Raw genomic sequence first — 13,050 nt, 5'->3', positions numbered from 1 at the left:
AGCAGGATTTCTCATTTCTGCCACTGAACTACAGCCTAGCCAGTCTACAAGTTTTCAGGTCATTCCCCCCACCTCCCCTTCCCACCTTGCTATAGGAAGAGCACTAGGCCTGATTACAGATGCCCCACTACCACATCTGACGTTTTAATTCTGGAGTCCAGGTATCCAGATGCAAGTAGGTCATCAGGCTTGTACCACACTCCCTTTTCCCACTAACTATCTTCTTCCTCATCCACCAGAGCCTACTTAGAATTTCTTTCTTTTAGGTTTTAAGGATTTATTTTATTCTGTGTATGAGTGTTTTGCCTGCAATGTAATAGGTGCAATACATGCATGCTGGTGCCATGGAGGTCAGACAAAGGCATCAGATCACCTGGAACTGGAGTTACACACACATTGAGAACCACAAGGAGTCAAACCTGGCATCTCTGTAAGAACAGGAATTGCTGAGCTGTCTCTCCAAGACTTTAGCCTAGATTTTCTAATCCCTCTCAACTTTGGCTACTTATGCCATATAAGTGTCAAATTGGCACTTGGAGTCTTGATAAGAGTCTGAACATTAGGGGTTAGAGAGTTGGCTCAATGGCTAAGAGTACCTACTGTTCTACTAGAGGACCCAATTTCACCTCCCAGCACCCACTCTGGCAATTCCTAACTGCCTGTAACCCAAGCACTGTGGAATTCAATGTCTCCCTCCCCTCCCCGCAACACACTCATATACCACACACATCATATACTCACAAAGACATTCACACTATATATAAATTGTTATTTAAGCTCCTTAAAAGAAAGAGGAGCCAGACATGGTAATAAATGCCTTTAATCCCAACACTCAGGAGGGAGAGGCAGGCAAGTCTATCTAAGGCCCGAAGGTCTAGATGGCACGTTCCAGGCCAGCCAAGACTGTATGTAGTGAAACCCTGACTCACAAGAAAGAGGGTTGGGGGGAGAACAGGGTGAAAAGAAAAAGAAGGAAAAGGTAACTGAGGGAGAAGGAAACATTGGTCAAGAGCACTCGCTATTCTGTCACAATATGGGGGCTTAATTCCCAGAACCTGTATGGTGATTCACAACTATCTGTAACTCCAGTCTCAAGCAGATCAGACGCTCCATTTGGACTCTGTAGGTACTGCACACACCTAGTGCTCAGGCACACATGCAAACAAACACCCAAGACAAAGACATAACTTTTTGTTTTGTTTTGTTTTTGGGATAGTATCTGTGTAACCTTGTCTGTCCTAGAACTCACTCTGGAGACCAGGCTGGCCTTAGCTCACAGAGATCTGCCTGTCTGTGACTCCTGAATGTTGGGATTAAGGGCATGTGCCATCACTGCCTGACAACAGATTTTAATATTAAATTCTTTTTAATTACATAAAAATTCAAATATGAAAATAACCATTGATGAAAATTCAGATTTAAGTTTGTATTACAGTAATTTTGAAATAAAATTTAGAATTATAAGCAAGGAAACTATCAAATGTAACAAATTTCTTGGTTGAATTTTAGACTAGAAAAAATTATATGTGTAAAATGCTATTAAAAGGCTGACAAGATGTCTTATCAGGTAAAGGCATGAGTTAAATCTCCTGTACCAACATGGTGAAAGACGCAACTCCTGCAAGTTCTCTGACCTCTACATACATATGCACATGCACGCATGAGAGCATATATATCCACACACACAAAGGTAACAACATAAGTCTTACTTTAAAAAAATCCTTACTTTATTATAAAATTATAAGTCTTTTGATTAATTAAAACTTCCTAAACACTTGTGGAAGGTCGGAGAGGGGTGATAATTGGACATGCACTCTATTTTTAGAATTCTTTATTTTTCTATTTATACAAATCTAAACTTATTCTAAAATGAAAATAAAAAATTATGAAATAAAAAATTAAGAGTAGCTCTGATGTAGAAATTAAAATTAATGGTTAAAAATAGCAATCTTGAATAAATACTTCAAAATTTAATATCAACTTACTTTCTGGGTTTCACAGTTTGGTTCACAGCTATGATTCATGAAACGAGAGCAATTCCCTTTTTGAGTGGCATCTATTATCTGGGAGAAAGAAAAAAATTTAAGTGTCTTAAAGCAAGATCTTAAACTATCCATGCATTTTGAAAATGAAAATGCATTAAGGTAATTTTAATGCTAAAAAAAACAAAAACAAAAAAACCCGCATACATTCCTTTGGTTCCTACCCTATTTTAGAGAACTTTCTATAACAAAGTAACAAATGGCTGACTGCCATTTTAGAATGTTTCTTAAGTAGTTTATATAAAGGCAAAATCATTTCTTGGGCTAGGGATAAGCTTGGTTTGTACAGTGACTGTCTAGAGTGTAGAAATCCTGGATTCAATCCTCAGTCATAGTAGCACACACCTGTAATCCTAGAAACTGGGTGGCAGAGGCAGGAAAATAAGAAGTTTAAGGTCATCCTAAAGTACTTAGCAAGTCAGTGTCCCATGTCTTTAATCCCAGCATTTGGGAGGCAGAGGCAGGAGGATCTGAGAATCCAGGCCAGCCTACTGAGTTCTAGGCAGACCAAAGCTACAAAGTGAGATCTGGTCTCAAAAGAAAAGAGAAAATATGTAACTCTTCTCTCTTACCTACTTCTTATATTTTATTGCATTTCAATTTCACATGTGAAATAATTCCTTTTAAAACAGGGGCTGTGCCACACACAGTTCAGTAGCTCTACAAGGTGAGTATATGTCCAAATGCCCTAGAATGAAAATTCCAGAGACCATACCCAGATTGATTAAGTGAACCTAGAGATAGGTGCTAAGAATTATCATTTTAACCTTGAATATAGAAGCAGATCTAAGGATCTAACAAAGCTTTATCAAGCCACACACAGAAGAGATTTATTGCAAAACACATTATCACATCATTTCTCACAAAAGTTTTGTGGGAAACTATTTTGTTGTCGTTTGTATCAACAAGTAACAAGCTCATTAGTATCACTTTAAAATGGAATGACAGACATTTCTAAATTTCTCAGCATCAAAATATAACCCATATAAAAACATTCTGGCCGGGCGTGGTGGTGCACGCCTTAAATCCCAGCACTTGGGAGGCAGAGGCAGGCGGATTTCTGAGTTCGAGGCCAGCCTGGTCTACAGAGTGAGTTCCAGGACAGCCAGGGCTACACAGAGAAACCCGGTCTTGGAAAAACCAAAACCAACCAACCAAACAAGAACATTCTGGGAATCATCCATGATATTTAAAGTTGTCATATGAAGCATGTATGTTTGAATTTACATCTAAAAACCATCCCTTCCTATCCATTTGTAAACAAATAGAAACAACATATCGTTCTTGTAGTCTCCCCTCCCCCAGCCTGGAACCTGCTTGCTCAGGGGTGGAGCTTCCTGCTCATTCGTTCTGCCACGCCCACTGCTGGACCCTGCCACTTTGCTGTTTGGAGCCACACATATGCTCACCCTGCTACTGGACCCAGAGATCATTTGGCGGGAATCGGGTCCCCTCCCACTTCCTTCATAACTGAGTGTCGGAACAGTAAATTGAGCTTTGATCAAAATGAATTTGACTTGGCTCCGTTCTTTCTTCCAAGCCGTCTAGTTCCTCTCTTGCAGCCCGAGTTGCCATCTCAGTTGAACCGTTCGTTGCGAGCTGCTGGTCGGCCGCAACAGGTTCTGATTCTGTTTTACTTACTGTTTTGAGAAAGTTTTATGTCACCTAAGCTGGCCTCAAACTTCCTAAAGAGATGAAGAAGGTCTTGATCATTCTGCCTTCATCTCCGGAGTGCAGAAATCAGAGGCACAAATGGCTATTCAACAGTTCATTTCTTCTGGCCCCAACTGTTGCCATTTAAACATCAATCAGCACACCAACCCCCATGCCTATCCCCAGTGCAACAGACGCCTACTGTTTTCAGTAAATACACTCACACTGCTCACCTCATCATTTTTCAGGGCCATGAAGTAGTAGTGGATGTTTTTGTTCCGTGCATATTCTTTCACCCGAGCTTTAAACTCTTTATGATCAAGTACCTCTCCACAGTATTCCAGGACAAAGGTGTTCCTACAAAACAATGAAAGAAATAGAATTTCCAGCATAGAAATTATACTTAAAATTTACAAAACTACTAAAACATAAAATGCAAAATATTTATTACGTACTCAATGCCCAGTCTTTGAACCTGAGATCCCCCTACCTCACTCAGTCACTTGAGTACCAAGGCAATATGTGTGCATCTCCTACCTCTTTTCTAAAATATTTAAAAGATCACTGAGTCTAAGAACGTTTAAACTTTATACATACTTCCAAGATGCATATTCTCTACCTGGACACTAAAACAACTGTTTGTGTTGACAATGAGCTCAATGGTAAAGTAGCCACTCGGCCTTATGCCAAGGCCCCGAATTACACCCTTCAGCAATCAACCCCACCCCCAGACACAGTTTAAATATGGCTTACAAATATGGAATCAGTGACTCACAGCTAGCAAAGAGCTCTGAAGAAACTATGATACTGAAAAGTGTCAGGAACAACTAAAGTATTTAAATGCAGTAGCCCTTCTGTGGCCCTTAATTTCATCGTTCTTTACTGATTGTAAAAGTCAAGTTTGTCTTCTGTCTCTTGACTTCTTGGCTGGTCTCACTGTCCAGAACACTACCCAGAACACCTATCATGAATTTGCATCAAACCGCCCTACAAAATGTCAGCAAAGGAACTTTATGCAAAGAGATATTGCCAAGAATAACCCAAAACAATTCTATTTTTTTCACACCAGAAACAAATATGCAAGAGAAAGGGAAGGGGAGAGGAAGAAACATAGAAAAGGCAGGGCTGGAGGGATGGCTCAGCGGTTAAGAGCACTGACTGCTCTTCCAGAGGTCCTGAGTTCAATTCCCAGCAACCACATGGTGGCTCACAACCATCTGTTAGGAGATCTGATGCCCTCTTTTGGTGTGTCTGAAGACAGCTACAGTGTATACAAATACATAAAATAAATAAATCTTGAAAGAAAGAAAGAGAGAGAGAGAGAGAGAGAGAGAGAGAGAGAGGGCATAATGCAGCATCCATGCCTTAAGGCCAAATGACTAGTTGCCTCACTCTGCTATGAGCAAGGACAATCAAGTTTCACAAATAACTCCAATGATGTCTCATAAAGTAATAGCAGTGTACATGACATATACTCTATGGCCAACTGAAAATCCTGGTCAGCATGCTTTCAGATTGACAGCGTACTGTAGGGCCATTTGCTTTAAAACTGAGAAAACTACTCTTTAAGAATGAAAGACAACGCTTACACAGGAGCCCCTGTATATAAATACACCAGAGGTTTATTGATAACTGCTATGGACATATAACACCAAAGGGATATTAACATTGGTGAGCTCAAAATTGGTAAATTATGAATTGTGGACCAAGGAATGGAAGAATAATTCTTATGAGTCATTCTTAAGATGTCTAGAGACCTGACATTTTTTATACATACATATATACATATAATGTATTTACATATAAATGTGTGTATGTATGTATATGTATACATACATACACACACATACAAGATATATATGTGTGTGTGTGTATATATATAAATATATACATTTTTTATGTGACTAGTAATGTGCATGCCTGATGCTCACTGATGTCAGATCCCTGAAGCCTGAGCTATGGAGGGTTCTGAGTTGCCATTTAGGTGCTAGGAACTGAACCCCGGTCCTCTGCAAAAACAAGTATTCTTAACCACTCGGCCATCTCTCTAGTCAGAGGTTTGATATCAACTTTTTTGTTTTTTGTGGGGTTTTTTGTTTTGTTTTGTTTTGTTTTTGTTTTTGAGACAGGGTTTCTCAATGTAGCTCTGTCTGTCTTTAAGCCCTGCTGGTATTAAAGGTGTTTGTATGCAGCACCTACACCACTACCACCATAATTTTGGTTTGGTTTGGTTTCGTTTCGTCTTCCTGAGACAGGGTTTCTCTGTGTTGCCCCGGCTGTCCTGGAACTCACTCTGTAGACCAGGCTGGCCTCGACCTCAGAAATCCACCTGCCTCTGCCTCCCAAGTGCTGGGATTAAAGGCCTGTGCCACCACTGCCCAGCATGTTTTGTTTTTAAGATAAGGTTTCTATGGTGCTTTGAATAACAACTGCCCCCATACTTGGAGGCTTAAGTCACTGGGGAGTAGAACCCTTTTAACAGGATTAGAAAGATCAGGAGGTGTGGCCGTGATGGAGGAGGTAAGCATGGGAGGTGGGCTTTGAGGTTTCAAAAGCCCATGCAAGTCAAAAGTCTCAGGTTCTCTCTTTCCTGCTTCCTTCAGATCAAAAACACCTCACTGCTCCGTCTCCAGAGCCATGTCTCCTTGCATGCTGCAATGCTCTCCACTATGATGATGGATTAGCCTCTGAAATTGTAAGCAAGCACCCAAAACATACTTTCTATTATAAGAGTTTCGTCGGCAATGGTTCTCTTCACAGCAATAGAACAGAGACTAAAGTACTTTCTCTGTGCATCTCTGGCTGTCCTAGAAATGATCTGCCTGACTCTGCCTCCAGATTGCTGGGATTCAATGCACGAGCCCCCATACTAGTTGGGGTCTGACATCTTTAAACCATCCAAAGAACTGGTTTTGCTGTGCCCTTAGAGCTTCAAATTTAGATTCAATGATAATGTATCACTATAGGGGGAAAAATGAACATCCTAAAAACTGTTTTTTGTGATTTCTCTGTAGCATTCCTAACTAAATATGATTAATCTCTCTGGCTTCTGTCAGTTATTATTTTTTTTTTCCAAGACAGGGTTTCTCTGTGTAGCCCTGGCTGTCCTGGAACTCACTCTGTAGGACCAGGCTGGCCTCAAACTCAGAAATCCACCTGCCTCTGCCTCCCAAGTGCTGGGATTAAAGGCATGCGCCACCACGTCCGGCGTCAGTTATCTTAATATACTTTATTGTTCTTTCTTTGGTTATTTTAAACCCATCCTTTATGAAGTTATTAATTAAATCTCAAGTCTCTTCACATTCCTTTATTCTCTGAAATTTTATTACCACTGATAACTTCAACTATTAGCTTTATATACATACAAATGCTTTATTATGCATTGTTCCTAGGTTGTAAACTGAAACAACCTGCCTGGAAGTTTTAAGCTCCACAATTTTAAAAATGTGGTCAAATCTTATTGAACCTGAGTTCAATCCCTAAAATACACATGGTAGAAAGAACTGATTCTCACAAGTTTCTTATCCTCTGACCACCACCACAGACACAAATAAAAACAAAACATAAACCATTAAGTTTTGTTCATAAGATGTTGATATAATCAAAGTGCTTATTAAAAATTACCCTACCAACTGAAAATAATTCTCTTTAAAAAAAAAATTTAGGCTGTTGGAGGTGGTGCACACCTTTGATCCCAGTACTCGGGAGACAGAGGCAGAAGGATTTCTAAGTTTGAGGCCAGCCTGATCTACAGAGTGAGTTCCAGAATAGCCAGGGCTATACAGAGAAACACCATCTTGCATCTTGAAAAACCAAGATGTTTGTATCAGCTGAGTGAGGTGGCATATACATTTAATGTCAGCAATTTCGACAGAGAGACAGTCAGATCCCAGTGAGTCTAAGGTCACCCTGGTCTACTGTGAGTTCCAGGCCAACCAGTGCTACACAATGAGACTCTGTATCTCATGAACAACAAAACTCAAAAGTACCCACAGAAAAATATAGTAAATAAATGTATTTTTGTAACAAATTAGAGCTCAGTAATAACAACCTAGTCACTCATGGCTAAACCTAAAAGCTAAACCACTATCTTTATAATCAATAATTAAGAAGCTAAAGGGATGGCTCAGCAATTAAGAACACTGCCTATTCTTCCAGAGGACCTAGGTTCAACTCCCAGCAACCAACAGAGCAGCTCACAACCACCTGCAATTCAATTCCATAGGATCCAATGGATCTTAGGCTCTAGGCACACAACTGGTGCAGACATCCATTGAGATTAAACATCTATACATGTAAAGTAAAAAATAAATCCTAAGATGTTTCTTTCTGAGCAGAGTTGTATCAATTTTGCAAGTAATGCATAATGACAAGACTCCAAGTCTTACACAGGCCATCTTGTAATTTCAGTAAGTGCTAAAATACATTAGATAGGATCTTTCCCTCTCTTACCAAAAACCAAACTCTCCTCCCTGATCACTGAAGGTATATAACATATGAAACATTATGAAAGCCAGACAGAGTTTAAAGAAATTTGGTCATCTGCCCCAAGTCAGAGCCCACCAGAATGATCACTTGGCCTCTCCAAGGTGCTGTAATACCCAACAGTCTAACGACAGTGCACTCAGGACACACTTTTAATTGAAACAAGTTTAAATACCAGAATCTAACCAACCACTAAAAGATCTAAGAGTGGAAATTTATAGAATATAGCAATACCCAGGGATTAACAGTTTAGACTCGAAGATTCAGCTAAATGAAAGGCCTCAAAAGTCATTTATCATAACTTAGACTGTTAAAAAAAAAAAAAAAAAAAAAAAAACCTTCCAAAAAACCAAAATGGAACTTTTTCTTCATTTTCTAAAAATCAATTTAAGAAACTAGTTACCAAGCAGTCATTCTACACAATGAGCATTATTAAACATCACTGAAATAAATCATTTAACCAAATGCCTAACCAAATCCAACAACACAGAAAACTGACATGAAAGGGATAGAAACCAAACTTACGAAGGAAGATCCTTAGCAGCCCTTAAGCCCCAGCCTTTCTTTTCTGTAAGTATGACTTCTACATCTGCGTGCTGTTTTCTCTGAAACCGTCTGTTTGAACAGTAATCTCCATTTGGACATCGAGAGGAACTGAAATGAAAAATGGGTAAAAGATAATTCTTTAAATACCATAAAGAACTGTAACAGCTTCAACAGAATGTGCTGTATAACAACAAATACCTCAGCTATACTGCACAGTTTAGTTGTGGCTAAGCAATGACCCTTCCTCCGTGTCATCACTTAAAAGCATCCCTAGAATTCAGTGACTACATTGCTCCTGAGGGGGTGCATCCACAGCACAGTCTGGTCATCTCATCATCAAGAGGAAGGTTTGCCTGCCACTTTCTGGTGTCTGGAATACAATCCTCATCTGTACAGAATCTTTGAGGACATGAACAATTACTGGATTTGCTTATCAAAGCTGTACCAATAAACCTTATTAAGCTTTTATGTTACCATGCATGTTTTCTCATCAGAAAGCTACTTAATATTCTTTAAATTACATTTATCTTGCATGTATGTGCAACTCACAGGAGTCAGATCTCTCCTTCCTTTATGTAAGACACAGATCATCAGGCTTCAAGGACTTTTACCCACTGAGCCATCTTGCAAGCCTAGTTATTAATTTTTCCAACAACTTTTTTCCAGGTTAAAAATCAGGCTTGAGCCGGGCGTGGTGGCGCACGCCTTTAATCCCAGCACTCGGGAGGCAGAGGCAGGCGGATTTCTGAGTTCGAGGCCAGCCTGGTCTACAAAGTGAGTTCCAACAGCCAGAGCTATACAGAGAAACCCTGTCTCGAAAAAAAAAAAAAAAAAAAAAAAATCAGGCTTGAGAGATGGCCCAGTTGTTCTTCCAGAAAATTTGGGTTCAAATCTCAGCATACATATGCCAGCTAACAACTTAATCTTATTTTGCTTAAGTTAACTTTAAGTGCACATCCTCTTATATTCCATTCAAATCATCAATTTGGTCTTTTAAATGCAACTACACACATGTATACACACACAAATACAAATTTAAAAACAGAAATAAAAGTCAATTTTCTTATTCTTCTGAGATATGTATATCTTATTTTTATGAAACTTTAACAGGAACAAAAATAAAAGCTCGATGTTTTGCTGTGAAAACCAATTTCAGTAACATTAAAAATAAGGAGCCTTAGAGTAGAGTGGTAGCTCGTTCCTGTAATCCCAGCATTGAGGCTGTAGAGAAGCAATCTCATAGAGTTTGAAGCCAATCTGGACTACATAGTAAATTGTTGGACAGACTAGTCTACAAAGCCAGAACTGTCTCATCAAAAAAGGTTCCTATTCACTATAGAGCCTTGGCTGTCCTGAAACTCTCTATGACTGGCCTCAAACTCACAGAAATTTCCCTGCCTCTTCCTCTGAGAATAAGAAGTGTGCTGGAATAAGAAGTGTGCACCACCATGTCTAGACTAATACTTTTTTCTAGGATAAAATAATCAGGTTGGAGAGACATGGGCCTGCTGTTCTTTCAGAAAATTTGGGTTTGAATCTCAGCATACATATGGCAGCTAACAACAATCTGCAACTCTGGCTCCAGGGCATCAGACCACTCTTTTGGTTTCCCCAGACACCAGACTCGCACTTAGTATACAGACTTACATGCAGGCTAAATCACGCACATGCATCAAGAACAAAAACACTGAGAAAAAAAGAATTTTTCATTAATCAAATTGGTTAAAACTAACTATCAAACATTTTTAGCCAGGCATGGTGGTGCACTCAATCCTAACACTGAGAGGCAGATGGATAGCTCTATGAGTTCTAGGCCTGGCTGATCTACAGAGCAAGTTGCAGACCAGCCAAGGCTATATATACCCTGTCTTAAACAACAAAAAGGAAACATTTTTAATGCAGAGATATTTAGCATTTTATGAATTATACCAATCAAGTATGTAGCACCAGAAAATTAATTACTAGGGGTCAACTATGAACAGAAGACATAGTGCACTTAGGAGAAAAAATTAGGCAGATTTGTATATGCAGTTCTGATTAGGTCTGATTATACAAAAGTATACATAATATGCTTTTATTTCTATGTATTTAACATAAAAAAAACCAAAAAAACCAACCACCCAGCAATAGTGGTACATGCCTGTGAGCTCAAGACCAGCCTGGTCTACATAGTGAATTCTAGGTACAGCCAGAGAGAGATACATGGAAAAATCCTGTCTTGGGTGAGAGTGGAGGAAACCAAAGAGTAAAAAATTAAGTAAACCTTTAAAGACAACCATAAAGTATCTCTTTAGAAAGATCAGTGTTTAAAAGGAAATATATGCCTATGTTGTATGTATTAATACCTTTTCTGGGGAAACCACAAAGGGAAAAGGTTGGCTTTTTGAGTCAGCGTTTCTCTATGTAGCCCTCCCTGGCTGTCCACCTGCCTCTGCCTCCTGAGTGCTGGTATTCACCTTCTGAATTTTCAAGTTTTACTGTTTTATTTCATCATCAAAGTTTAAAATTACCACAATTTATTTCTCAGGGCACAAGCATCACTGAATTAAAAGTAGTTGCAGAGGGCTAGAGAAATGGCTCAGTGGTTGAGAGATCTGAGTGCTCTTCCAGAAGTCCCGAGTTTGGTTCCCAGCGGCCACATGGTGGCTCACAACTATCTCTGATGGAGTCTGATGTACTCTTCTGGTGTGTGTCTGGGGACAGCTACAGTGTACCCATATAAATAAAAATAAATAAATCTTAAAAAAAAAAGTATTTGCAGAGGCTGACTATGGTGGTTAACAAGCCTTAATCCCAGCACTTGAGAGGCAGAGGCAAACAGATTCAGGCAAATATGTTTGAGGCCCGCCTGGTCTATATGGCGAGTTCTAGGACAGCCAGGGCTATATAATAGATCCTATTTCAAAAAAAGCCAGCAGTTTTATTAGCAATAGAACTGTTTTATAGAGCACTTATGTGCCAGATGCTATAATCTAAGGAGCAATATAGCAGAAATTCGTCTTAATATCTATTTTCTATTAAACACTGGAAATCTTATTGCTCATAAGTATTCATTTAACATAGTAAAAAGGTTAAAATTTTATCCTTCATTAATTATTTTTCATATTTAAAGACATACACTACACGAGATAAGGAGGAGTGGGGCAGACCATCTTGCTTACCATTCAATCATGAGGAGACGATTAAGGCAATCTTCTCCACACGCTACTTCACCTTGAGCTCTTTCATCCTTAGAAAGAGGTGTACACTCACACTGCATTCGCTTAATATCCCGATGGGATTTGTTCTTCTTCCTATTGGGTAAAATTACATACGATTTAGTTACATAAGTCTATTAAAGATCAAATAACTATTGAAGCTCAGTTTCATATTTAAGTCAACCACTCAAAAGACAACACTAAGGTGGAAACTGAGTTCAAGGCTAGCCTGGCAAGACTCTATTCTCTATCCTCTTACCCTCATCCACCCCCAAAAGAGAAGACGATAAGAGAAAGAAATGATGATGATCTAATCATTGGCATTAGTTAGATAAAAGTCAGGTGTGGTGGTGTACGCCTGTAATCAAAGTTACTTAGAAGCCTGAGGGAAGGGCCAAATTCAAAGCCTGCCTAAAACAGGCAAGTCCAGCAAGGTCTGGGGGATAGTTAGTAGAGCACTTGCTGATAGCATACAAATAGGCCCTAGGCTCAATTCTTCACAGAAAGACAGGGACGGAGGGAGGGAAAGGAACAGAGAGGGTAGGTGTGTGTCCATGTTTAACTCAACCAAATCTTTAGTAGTATAACCTTGTATACATCCATTTAAAAGGAGAACCGGATATTTTAAAAATGAAGTATGGCTGGGCATGGTGGCACACGCCTTTAATCCCAGCACTCAGGAGGCAGAGGCAGGTGGATTTCCGAGGTCGAGGCCAGCCTGGTCTACAAAGTGAGTTCCAGGACAGCCAGGGCTACACAGAGAAACCCTGTCTCCAGGGAAAAAAAAAAAAAAAAGAACACTGGCTATTTCTCAGAGGACCAGGGTTCAATTCCCAGCACCCACATAGCAGCTCACAACTCTCTGCAACTCCAGTTTCAGGGAATTTGACACCCTAACAGACAGACAGACAGACATGTAGGCAAAACACCAATGACCAACACACATAAAATAAATAAATATGTCTATAAATAAACTATACTCTAATTATGGCTTTATAGTACATAAAGATGCTTGGTGTGCACTAATTTTAAAGAATAAAGTATTGGGTTAGGTGTGGTGTCACAGGCCTTTAATCCCTGCACTTGGTAAGCAGAGGAAGCAGCAGCTCTGAGTGTGAGCCAGCCTG

The 13,050-nt window shown here is 39.5% G+C and overlaps 1 protein-coding gene across 5 annotated transcripts in view; it reads right to left on the bottom strand.

Moving 5' to 3' along the window:
* Positions 1–13,050, bottom strand: part of Setd2 (SET domain containing 2, histone lysine methyltransferase) — an 86,033-nt gene that overhangs the window by 52,993 nt on the left and 19,990 nt on the right. For all 5 annotated transcript variants that reach the window (XR_015044500.1, XR_015044501.1, XM_021171277.3 and 2 more), the window contains 4 exons: positions 11,888–12,019; positions 8,706–8,834; positions 3,929–4,052; positions 1,986–2,063 (listed from right to left, as the gene is read on the bottom strand). Coding sequence is in view for 3 of the 5 variants with exons in the window: in XM_021171277.3 (XP_021026936.1) it covers positions 1,986–2,063; positions 3,929–4,052; positions 8,706–8,834; positions 11,888–12,019 (463 nt within the window). In the remaining 2 variants the exon portion in view is untranslated. The remainder of the gene's footprint in view (positions 1–1,985; positions 2,064–3,928; positions 4,053–8,705; positions 8,835–11,887; positions 12,020–13,050) is intronic.

Source organism: Mus caroli, unplaced genomic scaffold (genome assembly GCF_978045245.1).
Source record: "Mus caroli unplaced genomic scaffold, Mus_caroli_1 scaffold_11, whole genome shotgun sequence".
NCBI lineage: Eukaryota > Metazoa > Chordata > Mammalia > Rodentia > Muridae > Mus > Mus caroli.
This window is presented reverse-complemented; position numbering and strand designations above follow the sequence as displayed.